This window comes from Littorina saxatilis, linkage group LG6 (genome assembly GCF_037325665.1).
Source record: "Littorina saxatilis isolate snail1 linkage group LG6, US_GU_Lsax_2.0, whole genome shotgun sequence".
In the NCBI taxonomy this organism is placed as follows: Eukaryota; Metazoa; Mollusca; class Gastropoda; order Littorinimorpha; family Littorinidae; genus Littorina; species Littorina saxatilis.
Genome location: NC_090250.1, coordinates 41,758,715 through 41,776,508, shown reverse-complemented (window position 1 = coordinate 41,776,508; position 17,794 = coordinate 41,758,715). Strand labels below are relative to the sequence as shown.

The window sequence follows — 17,794 nt, the reverse complement described above, 5'->3', positions numbered from 1 at the left end:
TCGCGGCTTATAGGTCGACTTTTACGGTATTCATAAAGAGCGCTTACTTCCCTTTGGTGATTTGATATCTTAACAACGCTCTGCCTCATTTTGAAAAAAAAAGATAGTTAAACCGAGGTGAGAGGGACAAAATAATATGTATCGATTGGACATTGGATTTCCCTTCTTTGAGCCATGTGACGTCAAGAGGCCTACAAAACTTCATATTTGGGCGTTTCAGGTTGACCAAAACTTCAAAGCAACTACAAAACACACAACATGTGTTTGATTGCATGTGTGTGTGCTCGTTCAATCGTCAAAACAACAACAAAGTCAGTACATGACGTGTGTTTTGTAGTTCCTTTGAAGTTTTGGTCAACCTGAAACGCCCAAATATGAAGCTTATGTGTTTGATTTCATGTGTGTGTGCTTGTTCAATCGTCAAAACAACAACAAAGTCAGTACCTGAAAGGAATTCGATCGATACATAAATGTTATTTGCGTTTTTGACCAAAATATGACATTTTACACAGATCGAGACAGTCATTGTTCACCTCGACCGCTATCGCGGTCTCGGAGAACAATGACTGTCTCGATCTGTGTAAAATGTCATATTTTGGACCTCGACCGCTATCGCGGTCTCGGAGAACAATGACTGTCTCGATCTGTGTAAAATGTCATATTTTGGTCAAAAACGCAAATAACGTATAATATTTCCTTGAAACTCATTCTTCCTTCAATGGATTGCCTGTTTCAGCTACAGCATCATGACGCAGTGCTGGTCAGCGGAGCCAGGCAGCCGCCCCACGTTCCAGCAGCTAGAGAAGGACATCATGGCCATGGTGGAACAGCTGGAACACTCCACCGGCAGCCACCGCCGCAACATCCGCTCCACCTACGTCAACGTCAACGAATGCACCAACTACCACTACCGCGACGACTTGGACAAAATGCGGGCCAGCGCCGACACTACTGAGCCAGTGTCTGAAATCTGAGTGGCAGTGTGTAAAATCTGAGTGGGTGGTGTCTGAAACCTCGGTGACGGCCGGTGTCCAAAATCTGAGTCCTGATATCTGAAATCTTAGTGTTGATATCTGAATCTCAGTGGCAGTGTCTGAAATCTCAGTGCTGGTGTCTGAAATCTGAATAGAGATGTCTGAAATCTGAATGGTGGTGTCTACATTTGGTGGTAGGATGTGCCAGAGATTCCGCTAAAAGTATGATTCTGGTTTGGAACAGTAAGAGAACGGTGATAATATGATAGGACAAACACAACCATGATCAAATTGGACAAAGTATTACAAAATCATGAAGGACATTGTTTGCTGGGCAGTTGAACAGGTTCAAGTCACTGATGCTAGAGGTTACCCGACTTCAGAACGGAACATGGAAAGACAAGCTTTGCTCTTGCTCACTTGGTCTCACTCGTGATCTAATAACTGAACATTGTTTTTGACTCAGCAGAGCTGTTTTTGACACAAGTCTTATTCCTACGCAAAGTGACTTTAAATTTAAAGGGATCATCATTTTATTTTAATTTTAATTTGTACTCTGGTGTGGAAAAAGTAACGGCTAGATGGTACTTGAGTCATAAAAAATTTAAAAGTGAATAATTATTTGTACTGATTTGCTGCAAGCTTTTTTAGTGCATCTCTCTCTCTCTCTCTCTCTCTCTGAAATGCAGCAACTTACATTTATAGCATTTTAATCTGTGATGTTTTTCTTTCTCTTTCTTTTATGAAAGGATGACTATAAAAATCATTCATAACATCAAGCCGTGTAAGTTGTACTGGTTGCACTTTTAGTCCTGTCCAGTTCCCCTTTTTACTCAGACAGCTGCATTCCTGCTTTAGGGAGGCTGCTTTTGGTGGTACTGAAACAGGAGGTTGTGTCTTCATTGTTTTTAGTTGATCTCACTTGAAATGAGGCACGATCCGGATGATTTCATGGCTTGATTTGTTTTTCATTGTTCATTTACACAAGGTAGTACATGTATTTCTCTTTAAATCTGTGTTAGTTTATTGTCCCGAAAATACATTTCTGAACAAATTTGAACTAGCAGATTTTACTTGGGTTTGCATCTTTAGCAACTTTAAACAAGTAGTTTGTTTAATCTGATACAAGTGTGCATTAGTGTATTGTAATTTTTAACTGGCTGACCGTTGTATTCATCCACATGCACAGTGTACAGAAACTCTTTGTGATACAAATTTACGGTGGGTGTCTGCTCATACTTTCGTGTTAAACTGTATATGTATCTTAAAGATTAAATACATGTGTTACTGCTAATCATACGTGTGCAGTATTTTGATAAACTATGTTAATTCTTTCTGAAGAATTGTGCTTTGCACTTACTTCTGTGTAATGCTTCAGCTCTCTTTTTCTATGGGTTTTCGAGCAATTTTATATTCAGGTTAAATTGTATACAGGTCAAAGTGTCCAGTATGGTCTATGCAGAAAAATTACATTGAATTGCCTCTCTATGGATTTTATTAAAACGTTATACAGGGCATTATTAATTGCCACCGATTTTACTCAGACTGCCAGTGTCTGGTGTTTTTTCTTATCATGAAGCCAACGAATCATGCCTGCTGGATGAATTTGTTCAAGATTTTGCTGAATTAAATAACTATGTTTTATATTTTCATGTGAAAGAATAATGCGTAGGGTGCCATTATTTGTTTTAAATGATTTGTGCAATGTAGATTTTCTTTGATAGAATTACAGTAAGACCTGGGCCGGAATGTATGTGTCGAGGATAGAGACTTTAGCCTGGGATAAACTCTATCCTCGAGCTAATTCAGCCCACTGTAAAAATATCCCAATGCATGAGTCGAGGTTAGCTCTATCCTCGCGCTAAGATCCGGGTCAAACTATCCCCTCATTTTGAAGCTGATAAGTCTTTTATCTCGGGGTTAGTTGAAAAACAACATGGCGGCGGTCCACTTCAAGTGCGAAGAAACCGTGTTTTCACATTCAGGAATAACCTCTTTGATGTGTTTGATATATATGAACTGTTAAAACCATGTCGGTTTTGCCGCAGAAATTTGTGTGATCACTGACGGTGTTTAAAACGAATTTGAACTTCAAGTCAAAATGGCGATCCACCCACCCCCTCCCTTTCCCTCCAACTTACTTCACTTGAATCCTAGAACAAATGCCCTTGTTCCGCCGCATTTTGCATAAGCTAATGTGAATTTGCACAAGAAAACAACGCGAAGAAAACAATGGCACGAGAACAAGACCGGAACCCAGTTCGAAGAAAAATTTCGTCACGCTTTTCATGACGTCAAGGTCTTCATGGGTCATTTAGAACAGAGCGACGTCACCGTTCGAACACGGATTCCTGAATTTAGAACGGCCTTGACATCCTATCATGCACAGAGGTGCGGAAATCCCCATGCCAAAAGTAGATCGAGGGAAATGCATGGGTTAGTTATCTTTTCTGTAGTCTCGACTCGTGCATTGCGCTAAAGTATCGATGCTATCCTGGGGATAGATAGTCCGAGCTAAGCTATCCGGCCCAGGAATTCAAGTCAGTAGAAAGCATACATGTGGGATCTTAGATGAAAGAACTGTTCTAGCATTGAAATAATACGTGTTTTTTTAAATTTTAACTGCGTTGATTTTATGTAGTCATTCTTGTACTTCTCAGCTTTTTATGCGATTACAGCATTTTAACTGCATACAGTTGTTGTCTTTCATAAACTGCATTTGGAAAATGTGTTCACCTGTTGTATATATCATTTCTACAGACTAACTCGATTTGAGCTCAAACATGTCCGTTTTGCAAAATAAAGTTGGCTTATTTGTAGGAGGGATACTTATTTGTGAGAAATATGCTTCCCTGCAGATGAAGTAGACTTTATTTTAATCACGGATAATACAGTTAGAAGAGCCTGGAGTGGTGTGGGGGGGGGGGGGGGGTGATTTCAATTTTTATATCAGTGACATGTGTTGATCAGTATGTTTGTTTTCCCAACATGAGTCCCATCTTACAGCTACACAATGTGTGTGCTCAAAGTATTCAAAGTATTTCCATTCATTTTAGTATAACACCCCATGTCAGTTATTCAAGTTGTTTTCCTTCTGCAATACTGGTGTGTGTGTGTGTTTTAACATTTAAGAATACCACTGTTGCCACAGTAGATACATGTATAATGTTCTCTTTTCCTAATGAAACAATGCTTACTTTTGATTCTCATTTGCATGTTTTTCTCTTTTATCACACTAACACATGTAACTTCTTATGATTAAACCAAAGAATTTTTGTGTCCCAAATTGTCACACACAAAGTCAATATAGCGCACTCTGTTTTTACCTCCATTCAAATGCCCTCCATGTTAAAAATAGGACTCAGCTTCATGATTCTCACAGGGTGATTCTCGCAGGGTCGGACCTGAGTAATTTTTGTTTCTTAGCTCTCAGAAATTTGTTTATTTGTTTATGTAAATTTTTTATGCTTATATTTACAATGGTACCTAACAAATCAATTATTTATTTTCATCTTCATCAAAGGGGCGGTCAGGCTTGCATCAGGGCGGGGATATAGCTCAGTTGGTAGCGCGCTGGATTTGTATTCAGTTGGCCGCTGTCAGTGCGAGTTCGATCCCAGGTTCGGCGGAAATTTATTTCACAGAGTCAACTTTGTGTGCAGACTCTCTTCGGTGTCCGAACCACCCCCCGTGTATACTACATTGGGTGTGCACGTTAAAGATCCCACGATTGACAAAAGGGTCTTTCCTGGCAAAATTGCTTAGGCACAGTTAATAATTGTCTACCATACCCGTGTGACTTGGAATAAGACGTGAAAGGTAAATATGCGCCGACATGGCTGCAATCTACTGGCCGTATAAAATTTCATCTCACACGGCATCACTGCAGAGCGCCTAGAACTGTACCCACGGAATATGCGCGATATAAGACTCATTGATTGATTGATTGATTGAACTAACAGGGGTGTTCTGTGTAATGTTGACATGTCTGAGAAAAAACTAAGTGATTCTTGCATGATATGATTGGTTGCTATTATTAATATTTTTTCTTTTGTTTGTTTTTGTTTTCCATGACTTTGATTTTTAGTGAGTCTATAGCTTGGGATGCATGGATGCCAGAGAGTAATAGGATGCTTTTCTTTGTTGTCAATTTAGCAGTGATCTCACCAGTTATTTATAACAATAAGTCATACACAAGAACAGGCCCCTGCTCCCAGCACGCAATCAAACTAAGGTCTAGTAATAGAATAGGGCCACACCTTTATTTTTGTATACAAAAACCTCTGATGCAACCCAAACCAGATAGAGTGACCAGTGGACAATTTCTTTTTTATGCAGTATATTTGCATAAAAATATGATAAAATACTGGACATTTTGGTTTACTATGAACAGTGATTTAGTGGATGTGCCTGCATGATTTTGTTGTTGTTTTGTATTGGGTTAGTAGAGTAGAATGAGTATGTGTTCTGTTTTCATGATGATGATTCTAGAGATACGCAGACACTATGTAGACGTTTAGCGGAAGAAAAGACAGTATAATGGGTCAGTTTTGTTTGTCCCTTTCTTTAAGAGGTTGGGGGAAAGGGTATTCCAATTTTTAACCTGAGAGACGGATGCATTGCTTTTCTATTTCCCTGTGTTGAAATGTATCTGATGCTTGTTTAGGGGATGCACATGTGTCCGATTTTTTTGTTCTTGTGTCTTGACAAGGGAGTGTAGATGTTAGACTTTATGATCAGTGCTGTGTAGCTGACAGACTTTTTAAATGTGTGAATTGATGTTGAATTTTAATGTCCAATGCATTTTGTAAAGCCCCATTAATAGCGGCGGTGAATAGCGCTATTAAAGAACGTTTTATTATTACTGTATTATTATCATTATTAGATACGCTTATGTTCATTTTAAATCCATGTTCGGAAGAAGTACAGGTAACACTGTATTAAGTGAAGACAAATCAGGCCCCGTATGGCAGCTTTTTGTTTGTACAGAAGCCTTTTGTTCTACGTTATCATGACTCGCTCATCTAAGTCTGCTAGGACATTCATTTGATTTGTTAACGCTTAATAGAACTACCTTTTTTATATTTAGTCAAGTTTTGACTAAATATTTTAACATCAAGGGGGAATCGAAACGAGGGTCGTGGTGTATGTGCGTGCGTGTGTGCGTGCGTGCGTGTGTGTGTGTGTGTAGAGCGATTCAGACTAAACTACTTGACCGATCTTTATGAAATTTGACATGAGAGTTCCTGGGTATGAAATGCCCGAACGTTTTTTTCATTTTTTTGATAAATGTCTTTGATGACGTCATATCCGGCTTTTTGTGAAAGTTGAGGCGGCACTGTCACGCCCTCATTTTTCAACCAAATTGGTTGAAATTTTGGTCAAGTAATCTTCGACGAAGCCCGGGGTTCGGTATTGCATTTCAGCTTGGTGGCTTAAAAATTAATTAATGACTTTGGTCATTAAAAATCGGAAAATTGTAAAAAAAAAATAAAAATTTCTAAAACGATCCAAATTTACGTTTATCTTATTCTCCATCATTTGCTGATTCCAAAAACATATAAATATGTTATATTCGGATTAAAAACAAGCTCTGAAAATTAAATATATAAAAATTATTATCAAAATTAAATTGTCCAAATCAATTTAAAAACACTTTCATCTTATTCCTTGTCGGTTCCTGATTCCAAAAACATATAGATATGATATGTTTGGATTAAAAACACGCTCAGAAAGTTAAAACAAAGAGAGGTACAGAAAAGCGTGCTATCCTTCTTAGCGCAACTACTACCCCGCTCTTCTTGTCAATTTCACTGCCTTTGCCATGAGCGGTGGACTGACGATGCTACGAGTATACGGTCTTGCTGAAAAATGACAGCTACTTGACTAAATATTGTATTTTCGCCTTATGCGACTTGTCTTCTTTTTGTACTTAAATATGTGTGATACTCATGCATGCACAGCCTGGTGACCTTACAATAAATGTTCTACTTCTGAAATGAGGAAGTCACCACAGCCGAAATTCTTTGTTGTTTCATCAAGAGACATGCAGAAGAAGTGACAGAATTTGTATGTGATGCCATTATTCATACTATGATGTCTTCTCAAACTTAGTTTGGCTGAAAAGACATCTTGGTTTATTTAGTGAGAGTTGTTTGTCATCAACATACTTAAAACTGCCAACTGATTTCTTGCAAATTTAGTGCTCAGAAAAACTTGCTTCCTGCTTAGTGTCTGTGTTCAAGTCAATCTTGTTGATGATTTTAATCAGGTATGTTGTAAGGGCATTAGGTTACTATCATCTTCAGCACTGTGACTGCTATAAAATAGTTGGCACATTTTGTGTCACATGTTTTCATTCTACATTTGCAATAGTTCTTGTTTTTCTTCTGCTTTTTTTTTTAATTACTAGAATGTTATTTGTAGTTATGGATTTATCAAACGTACAGTAACACATTTATGTTTCACAAAAGTATAACAGTAACACAAGACAAAGTGTCTACAGGACAAATCAGATTGACCCATAACCCATCAGAATTGTTACATTAATAATTACTATATTTGTGAGAATGCACAAGAAACAGTACACTGGACATTTTTATATACTTTGGAACCAAAATTAAAAATGTTCAGGATTGGCACAGAAGACTTTGGGAAATGGTCGTTAGCACTACCCAATACCTCTATTAACAAGATGTATAATTATCAAGAGAAATACAGGTGCAAAAAACAAACAGATTCAATAACACTTAAAATATTTACAATCATGTCCATGGGAGAAAAAAGAAAATGCATGACGTTTAAATTGTACATACAAAATATTGCTTTTCACTTCAAATGTGCGCTAATCAAGTTCCTAAGTCACTTATGGTGCCACTGAATTCCATGTACATCCGTGCATGCTTGCTTTGTATATTCTGTGTCTTTGTTTAGCAGTGATCACACTGCTGAATTTTGTTTCATGTATATGTAATTGTATATATATATATGCTTGATTGTATATCTGTACAGGCAAAGTGTACAGAAAAAAGTACCAGTATATGTCCATGTACTTATTTTACTTCATAGCATTATATTTTTACATTCGATCTTCAGCTAAGTCTAGTTTTTATATATCGGATCTCTTTGTTGTGTGATGTTACTTTTAACTCTGTGACTGTGTTCTGCTATGGTGTACGTGAACATCTGTTGTGTTTTCTACTTTCCAGCATGTTTTATCCACATTTGTGCAGCATGTACCTGTATTCCAGTTTCCTTTAAATCACATTTTTAAATGTCAACGAAAAAAATGGCTTCCATCTAATGTCAATTATGCTAATCCAACAAGTACTTGCCACTTTACCAAGCAATCTTACTGAATGTATGCAATTGCAAATGTTATATTCAACTATTGTGGCCTTTGGTAAATACTATCAGATCACAAATCTTCTTCCCATTATTCATGTAGTCATTTTGTTTCACCGTTTATTTTTGTTTATTTGTTTGCTTAACGCCCAGCCGACCACGAAGGGCCATATCAGGGCGGTGCTGCTTTGACATATAACGTGCGCCACACACAAGACAGAAGTCGCAGCACAGGCTTCATGTCTCACCCAGTCACATTATTCTGACACCGGACCAACCAGTCCTAGCACTAACCCCATAATGTCAGACGCCAGGTGGAGCAGCCACTAGATTGCCAATTTTAAAGTCTTAGGTATGACCCGGCCGGGGTCCGAACCCACGACCTCCCGATCACGGGGCGGACGCCTTGCCACTAGGCCAACCGTGCCGGTTTTGTTTCACCGACTGTATAGTGAATTTCTTGAGTTTTTAAAAGAGAGGGAGTCTTAAAATGGAGGTAAATTTACAGATGTTTTGGGAAACAAATCTGAATTTTAAAAAAGGTGTGTGTGTGTGGGGGGAGGGGGGGTCCATTTGATTGTATTGAATAATTCATGATTGTATCTTCCTTTCAGTATTTGCTTATACACTTTGTCATTGACAGTGTACTTATGTATGCCTGTTTTTACAATTGTGAATGAAGTACAATCAAAGTGTAACTTTTTTTATAAGCTTTTTTCTTCATTAATGTATGTTGCATTTCCCAGACTGTATGTTATGAGGCCTAGTATAAGAGCCATTGTAAGTCAGTATACTTTGAATGAATGTGGATACTTATAACTGTCCCTGTTCTCGTCTTGTCATTATATTTAGTCAAGTTTTGACTAAATATTTTAACGTAGAGGGGGGAATCGAGACGAGGGTCGTGGTGTATGTGTGTGTGTGTGTGTCTGTGTCTGTGTGTGTGTGTAGAGCGATTCAGACCAAACTACTGGACCGATCTTTATGAAATTTGACATGAGAGTTCCTGGGTATGAAATCCCCGAACGTTTTTTTCATTTTTTTGATAAATGTCTTTGATGACGTCATATCCGGCTTTTCGTGAAAGTTGAGGCGGCACTGTCACGCCCTCATTTTTCAACCAAATTGGTTCAAATTTTGGTCAAGTAATCTTCGACGAAGCCCGGGGTTCGGTATTGCATTTCAGCTTGGTGGCTTAAAAATTAATTGATGACTTTGGTCATTAAAAATCGGAAAATTGTAAAAAAAAATAAAAATTAATAAAACGATCCAAATTTACGTTTATCTTATTCTCCATCATTTGCTGATTCCAAAAACATATAAATATGTTATATTCGGATTAAAAACAAGCTCTGAAAATTAAATATATAAAAATTATTATCAAAATTAAATTGTCCAAATCAATTTAAAAACACTTTCATCTTATTCCTTGTCGGTTCCTGATTCCAAAAACATATAGATATGATATGTTTGGATTAAAAACACGCTCAGAAAGTTAAAACAAAGAGAGGTACAGAAAAGCGTGCTATCCTTCTTAGCGCAACTACTACCCCGCTCTTCTTGTCAATTTCACTGCCTTTGCCATGAGCGGTGGCCTGACGATGCTACGAGTAAAATGGCATTGCGTTCAGTTTCATTCTGTGAGTTCGACAGCTACTTGACTAAATATTGTATTTTCGCCTTACGCGACTTGTATATTTTTGTTGTTGAATCGTGTCCTATACAAGTAAACATTTGTGACAATAAAAGTTTAAAAAAACAAAGGATTTCTGTACTCACTAATACAAGAACAGCTGACTCGACATCTTGTGTTTTTTTTTAACTTTGTTCATCTCACCAGTCACTTCGTTGTTTAGATTTGTGATGATAATATATACACATCTACATACAAAGAAATCTTCCTTGACTAATTGTGTGTGTGTGTGTGCTTGCCTGAGAGCGAGTGTGTGTGACAGCATGAGAAAGAGTATGTATGTGTGACAGAGAGTGTATGTATGTGCCGTTAGTTCTCTGTATTGACTGATCCCCATGCTCAAGAACTCACAAGTAACTCTCTCCCCCGAAATCGGCGTATGCTGCCTGAATGGCGGGGTAAAAACGGTCATACACGTAAAAATCTACTCGTGCTAAAAACGTGAGTGAACGTGGGAGTCGAAGCCCATGAACGAAGAAGAAGAAGACAAGTAACTCTCGGTCATAACTTCTTTTTTTACACAAGTGACAATGTGCCCAGTTAGCTCAGTTGGTAAAGCGCCTGACAGCCAATGTTCAAGTCGTGTTCAACCCTCCCAGCAATAAACATTTTTCTAAACCTTTTTTTAATCTTTCAACTTTTTTTTCTTCAGAACTCGTACTTCTTGTATTAATTCCCATTTCTTCATTTCAAAGATGTCGAGTCTGATGTATGTCTATTGATTTAATCAAAGGTTTGCATAATTATCCAGTACTTCCAGTGAATGATTGCCCAGGATTACCATTTCTATTTTTATTAACATCAACTTTTTGGAAAAGCCCGAAGGGTGCATGCATCACCGTGCGCCGACTAAAGGTAATGTGGTTGAACACTTTTAACTACCGGTAATTAACTTCTGGTAGTACAAGTATTTTTCTCTCTCACACCCACACAAAAAAGTTGAAAGAAACACAGTGTAATATAAATCTTGACACTTTTTTTTTTTTTTTTTTGTACACAGAATTTCACAAACACATTCCTTATCCTTGGGAATGCATAGACAAAAATGTGGCAAAGACATACACAACATGTTTAATTCTCGCTGAGAGAGTTTCAAAACATTCGAACACATCAATCATTCCCATAAAAATCTGAACTTATTCACTATTTTCATGAAACTATTGCAGTCTGAAATTCCCTGACATGTAAGGAAAAACAAATTCTATGTACAGTACAAGTCATTTGTAAAACTTTACATCATATCACTATCATGAAAACTTCTGCATTTTTCTTATCCTCTGCAAATGAAAAAAAAAAGAGAGAAGAAGAAACAGAAATGTAGAGAGAAGATTTTAGCTTTTCAGTAAGAGTCAACATTTGTGCTGATAATTACAACTGAACAGTAAGCATCAGGCAATGGCTGGTCTGCTTATATTTTAAACATGTTTCTTTGTCATGATCACCCTGTGATAATTATTTTAGCATATATGTTTCCTTTTTCTTTTTGTTATTCCTGGCAAGTTGTTCTCACGCTTTGAGCAAGTTGCCGTTCCATATATGTACATTCACCACTCAGTGTGTACAAACTGTGTTAAAGACAAGTGTCCAGGCCAAGGGTGAACACACTGTCCACACAGTGACCGCAATCTTCGGCATTCATCACATGGGATAATAAAAATCAAACAGTTGTTCAGGCACAAAACTTGAGTCCCTCCAGGCCGATTGGTTTCAGCTGACACAATGCTGCAGTTCCTCTTTTCGAGTTGTCAACAGCAACAGGTCATTTCTTTTGCTTCTTGGAGGAGCTATGAAAAGGTTAAGGCAAAATTGTCACTGTGAAAACTGCTGTTAGCATAGAGCCCATCTTTGTTAGCATTTAGCCTGTCTATGATCTAGCATTTCCAGGTATACATAAAGGCAATATTAGGCTTTATCAAATCTGTGCCAGTTTCACAAAACAAAACTATTGTTCCACTCCATTCCATCCAGTGTACTGGCATCGAGTTTCACAAGCTTCAAAATTCAATTAAATACATACAACTTTATTGTCTGAATCTGAATGCGGAACATACAGATAATTACAGTACCCTTTGGAGTAGGATGACCTGACAAAGGTGGTTTTGTCTACAACACTTTGCAGCTTTTCAGAGAACCTAACCAAATACAAACAACACAATGCTTAACACACACAAACTGTGTAGATCAGTGAAATTCTGGTGTCAGTGGTAAAGGATACGATTTCTTCTCTTTGCTCTTGGAGGATCTGGGGGACTCATCAGATGTGGGGGTGGCATCCTGCAGCACACAAACATTTGTGAGCAAAAAAAGCAAATGCTCACACAACTCACCTTCGTTGTAAGTAAGGCCAAAAAAAAAAAAATTGTCTGTTTCTGGTAACATGGCTAAAAAAAATAGGGTCGGTAGGTCGGGATTTTTTTTTTATTTATTTTTTTTTACCCCAAATGTAGACCAATAAAACTAACTTTAAAAATCGCGCAAAGAGACTGGATTCACTATACATAGAGACAAGACACTCAACACATTTACAAATCGTCAGCGGACTTTCGTTTTCACACGTTTTTGTTGTTCATTTTCTCACCCTGTCCTTTACCACCCAAAAAAAATAATAAAATTTTGAGTTTGGAAAAAAAAAGTTTAGGGTCGGCGCCGAAATTTAGGGTCAGTCGGGTGACCAGAAACAGACAATTTTTTTTGTTGGCCTAATATGAATCAGCCACAAGTTATCTGCTCATACAACAAACCTTTGTATAATAAATCACACACAAATTTTCTGCTCAAATATCTAATGAAACATTGATGAAATAATTTCATTTTAATCGAACCAAACTCGATACCATTGAGACCTTGAAATTAGGCTAAGATCAACCAGATTTATGTCTATAGATCATCCAACCCTGGAATTATGTCAAGTATCAAAGATCTAGCATAAAAAGTAAAAAACATTTTAATTTGTATACCCAAACTACTCCCCACCCCACTGTGACCTTGAAATGTGTTAAGGGTCAACAGATTTGTGTCATATCTGGAGGTCATCAAACTGTGGAAAGTAGGTTAAGTTTTAAATCTGTAGCTTCAAAAACAAAGAAAGAAAAAAATTTGAACTCTACCCCACTGTGACCTCAATAATTTTCCATTTTGTGACCCAAACTCAACCTGGCTTTGACCTTGAAATTTGACAAGTGTCAACCAGAATTGCTTCATGTCTGGAGGTCATGAAATCGAAAATTTTAAGAATAAATTTTCATTTGATTAATATACTTACCCGAATCACATAAAGCATTGACACAGTCTGAGATGCTAAGGTCTGAAAAGCGCTACCCGTCTAAGGGAAGCAACCCCACCACAAAAAAGTGTAAATGGAGCCATGGTAATGACACCAGACCAGGGGAGTTACCTCCCCTTGGTGTGTACTACGTCACTACCGCTCCCCAACACGTGGTCAAGATCATACGGCTTTTAAAGAAACTAAAAACCATAAGCGGGGTTGGTGGGAGGGCATAAACTATGTGATTCGGGTAAGTATATTAATCAAATGAAAATTTATTCTTAAAATTTTCGATTAAATTACATATTCTTACTCCGAATCACATAAAGCAGATAGCTTCAACAAGGCGGTGGGAAAGAAAAATCTAACTCACTCTAAAAATCCTTGCCAGGAACTGGCCCGCTGCAACCAAGGCAGGAAGGGCCCGAAAACCTTCCTGACGGACAGCCGCGATGTCTCTCAGGCAAAAGTTGGTAAAGAAACTTCAGAGAGCCAGTAAGCTGTGCCAAGCACTTCGTCCAATCTCCTGGTCGTAAAACAGCCAAAGAAGAGACCCAAGCCCTGGATTTAATGAACCCGAGCCGAGTCAAGGGGAATGACAGGCTGCGCCCCCCCCCCCCCCCCCCACTTTCTATTGGAAGGAAATGCAAATGCCCTGAAACAATCAGTGCATAAGATTGTCCGCTCTGTACTGAGTAGGACGAACCAAGGTGACCGTAAGAAAATCATGCCAAAGTATGCAAAACCTTGGGAAGGAGTGAAGCCCGAAAAGGCCCTCCTAAGGAGATAGAAGTCAGCTCTAGAGAAGAGTGACCGATCTCCACACAATGAGCGAGAGAGACTCCTGAGTACAAGGTACTAGAGTCCAACTCGATGGGAAAAACTCAATAAAGAGCATAAGTGTTCCTAAAGTTCCAAGAACATGAAGAAACGCTCACCCTCCAATGCACGCTGTACTGCTTTTCTGCGTTAGAGCCCGTGTCTAACCAAGACAAGACATCATAGTACCCCTGGGTAGTGACGCCAAAGAAAGAACATGGCTGCGATCTTAGACATCGTTACCCTTCGAGCATGCTTGAGAAGGGTGCCGTAACCAGCAATCTTGCTGCCCTCAAAATAGATGGTCGGAGGAACTGGAAAGCCAGAACCACCCGACAGCAGAACCCTCAACTGCTTTGTGCCTCAGTAGGCAAAGAAGGTAGCAGGTAGCCGCTTGCACCAACAGAGTGGTCGGCGTAACCGTATAACAGAAAAACCCACCTGACCGCCAGTTATCCTCTACCAGTCCATGCGAAAGCAGAGAGAGATAGTACGAGGAAGCAGCGACTTCCGGTTGTGCGTAGGCAACCGGAAGTGCGGAAATCACGGTGGCCAAAGCCTGTTGTGACTGGTGACCCTGAACAAAAAAGGCTGAAAGCCATAGTGCCCGCAGGTCAGTCTGCTTGTGGGTAATTGAATGTGAATCAAAAACCCAAAACAGAAAACAAGTGCCTTCCTGAGTTTGGCCAAAAAACCAGAACGCGTCTGTCTAACTCTGAAAGACTGAGGGTCAGACGCGGAGACCGACGGGCAAACGCCGTAGTCATAGTTGCCTGTGGTAGAAGGGTGACCGGAAAAAGGAAACCCGACCTAACGGAAGTCGTCCTGACTCACCTCATGCTTAGGATGAGGGTGAAGAGAGGAAGAGTCGAAATCCGAAGTCACAGGAACCGAAAAAACCATAGTCGACACAGCGAACAGGCAGGAGACTATTGCACAGGCTAAGGCTGAAAGCCATGATGCCCGTAGGACAGCCATTGTTCCGAAGTACCCACAGTACGCAGGTAAACTTAAGGAACAAAAGTTTCGGCTGACGATTAAGATGCTGGGCTATGAGCCCACAGCAAAGAAACCGGAACATTAGCTAACCCTCTGCCAGAAGGAGAGGGCTAGCCAAAACCTGAGAGAGGTGGCAAGCCACAGAGGATGACTCCTCAACCCGGAAATAGGAGAGTTCCTCCTTAACAATCCGGCACTAGGCCAACCGTGCCGGTCCAGGAGCATGTGGCAAAAAGGGAAAACGGGGTAACATGAAGACAGAAACCCCACCCAAACGGAAATCGTCCTGCCTCATCTCCTGCATAGGATGAGAATGAAGGAAAACATTGTCGAAGTCCAAAGCCACAAGAACAAAGAATGCACACAAAAAAAACACCGCCGACAGGTGGAATGGCTGTTGCACAGGCTGAGGCTAAAAGCCTGGGTGCCCTTAGGTCAACCGTTGTTCGAAAAACCCCGACGTACTTATGTAACCGTCAGTGAGAGGAACAACCTTTCCGGTTAAAACCGGAAGTGCGACAGAAGCAGCTCGTGGCTGAAACGACTGTTTCACTGCTGAGGCCGGAAGCCAGTATGCCCGAAGGCCAGCCCTAGATCCGACCAGAAGAGCCCTCGGAGGGTGCTCGAGCCAATGGACCCTGTTCGCTGTGTTAAGATCGGACTGATGCATAAGAATGTGAAAATATGCATCCGTCAGATCGATCGAAGTCGCCCGACCTCACCACTCCCACAATCCATTGGCTGTGTAGAGAGACCAACCAATTAGAAAGTGCAGGGAGGGGACCCCCGCCATCACCAAAGTGGAGGGCGGAGGGGGGGGGGTGAGATCGGGAGCACTTCATTGGGGGGTGAGGCTAGCTGCTAGAGCTGCCCCTCCCCCTGCCCGACACTGATCTTTTCTCAAAACTCGAGAACCAGGCAGAGACAGCCTATTGGCTGCCGGTTTAGCTTGGCCAGAGGCCTGAGCCTGCTTCCCCTGAGGAGGCTTGCTCTGCTTCAACCCTTGTAGAGAGAAGTCGGAGACCTGCTGATCTCTGTTCGACTGGATCTCCTTTCTTCTGGTATCAAAACCAAATGTTCGAAAAGAGATCCCTCTACCACGGGCAAAGCTCAGTGTCTCTCTTAGTCTGCTCAGTGAACTGAGAATACGAGAGAAACAAGTCCCTCCGACACATGACTGTATGAGCGTAGTGAAGGGAGGACAGCCTCATTTGCTCTTCATTCACCCTAGCAAGGGCTGACCAAAAGAGTGGAGATGTCATCAGCGTCCTGATCCGCACTAAGTGTGAAAGGATTCAGTGACTCTGTGAGAGAGCGCTCTGATGATCATCTCTGAGATAGAGGCAAGTTCCAAAAGCTGACGTCCAATTTCCTCCGAAGCGACAAAGGTCTGGTCTGGGAACACAACACCCAAGTCCCTCTTAAACTGCTTCGCCAGCAGAGGAAGAAGTTCCTGCGTCACCGGTAAAGGTGTACGCGGAAGAGCAAAGGACGACAACAAGTTCCGACCCGGCTTCGGCAAGGTGAACTTATGACAAGAAGGAACAAAAGTCGAAGCCTGTGTAGCCGAAGCCAGCCAAGGCTGAGCGTGTTCCGGAACTGAACTTGAAGAACAATAACCGGCCGGAACACTGGGGATACCACTTCCGGGAGGAGATGGTCTAGCCAAAACCTGCGAAAGGTGGTACACCACCGAAGGTGACTCTCGAACTGGAAGTAGGAATCCTCCTCCTTCGCGGAACGGAAGTCCGACATCGCCGACGGAGCAACCGAAGCGGAAGCCGCCGAAGCCATGTACCCTCCGGGAAGGATCTGGAAGTAACCTCCGCCGCAGCTTCGAGAGCAACCAAGAGCTTCGACGGAAATCCAGAACATGTCTGATCGCTGGCTAAAGACTGTGCATCAGAATAGTCAAGCGACGGACACGGACCGAAGTCACAGTTGCTGGTGGTAGACTGATGAGCGGGATGACCGGAAACCAGAAACCCGTCCACCCGGAAACCGTCCTGACTCATCCCCTACTGTATAAGGGTAAGCGGAGGGAACGTCCGAAGACACCGGAACTGAATAGGCAGTAGCCGCAACCCCGATGGGAGGAGTGACGACTGCCCCGGCCGAGGCTGAAAGCCTGAATGCCTGTAGGCCAGCCGCTGTTCCTCACTCACCGACATCCGAGAGAAAGCGTCAGGAAGAGGAACAGTGTATCCGGACAGAGCCGGAAATGCAACAGACGAAGCCGCACAATGCGGAAGCGAAGGTTGCGTGGACTGGGGCCGGAAGCCTGAACGCCCGTAGGCCAGTCCTCGGTCAACTCCAGTCAAGACCTCTACGTGTACTTGCGCGGGAGGACCTATGCTTCCGCTGTTCCTCACTCACCGACATCCAAGAGGAAGCGTCAGGAAGAGGAACAGTGTATCCGGCAGAGCCGGAAATACAACAGACGAAGCCGCACAATGAGGAAGCGAAGGTTGCTAGGACTGGGGCCGGAAGCCTGAACGCCCGTAGGCCAGTCCTCGGTCAACTCCGGCTAAGACCTCTACGTGTACTTGTGCGGGAGGACCTATGCTTCCGGTAAAAACCGGAAGCGCAGCTGCCGAAAACGGCTGCCGCCCTTGCTCTGAAACGCCTATGCCCGCGATGTGGCAAGGGGGAGTCAGAACAGAAGTTTGCAGGTTGTGATCCTGCACCAAGGAACTGTTT

The 17,794-nt window shown here is 41.3% G+C and overlaps 2 protein-coding genes across 3 annotated transcripts in view; one reads left to right on the top strand and one right to left on the bottom strand.

Moving 5' to 3' along the window:
- The window catches only part of LOC138969245 (hepatocyte growth factor receptor-like), a gene marked incomplete in the record, with an annotated part of 40,920 nt that extends 31,964 nt beyond the window's left edge, over positions 1–8,956 (top strand). The window contains 1 exon segment of the mRNA XM_070341991.1: positions 737–8,956. Within this exon segment, the coding sequence (XP_070198092.1) occupies positions 737–974 (238 nt within the window).
- Positions 8,957–11,231: 2,275 nt separating this feature from the next.
- LOC138969244 (THO complex subunit 2-like) overlaps positions 11,232–17,794 on the bottom strand; it is a 65,790-nt gene continuing 59,227 nt past the window's right edge. For both annotated transcript variants that reach the window (XM_070341988.1, XM_070341989.1), the window contains exons 39-40: positions 12,227–12,285; positions 11,232–11,795 (exon numbers count right to left, since the gene is read on the bottom strand). In XM_070341988.1, the coding sequence (XP_070198089.1) occupies positions 11,771–11,795; positions 12,227–12,285 (84 nt within the window). In that variant the 3' untranslated portion in view covers positions 11,232–11,770. The remainder of the gene's footprint in view (positions 11,796–12,226; positions 12,286–17,794) is intronic.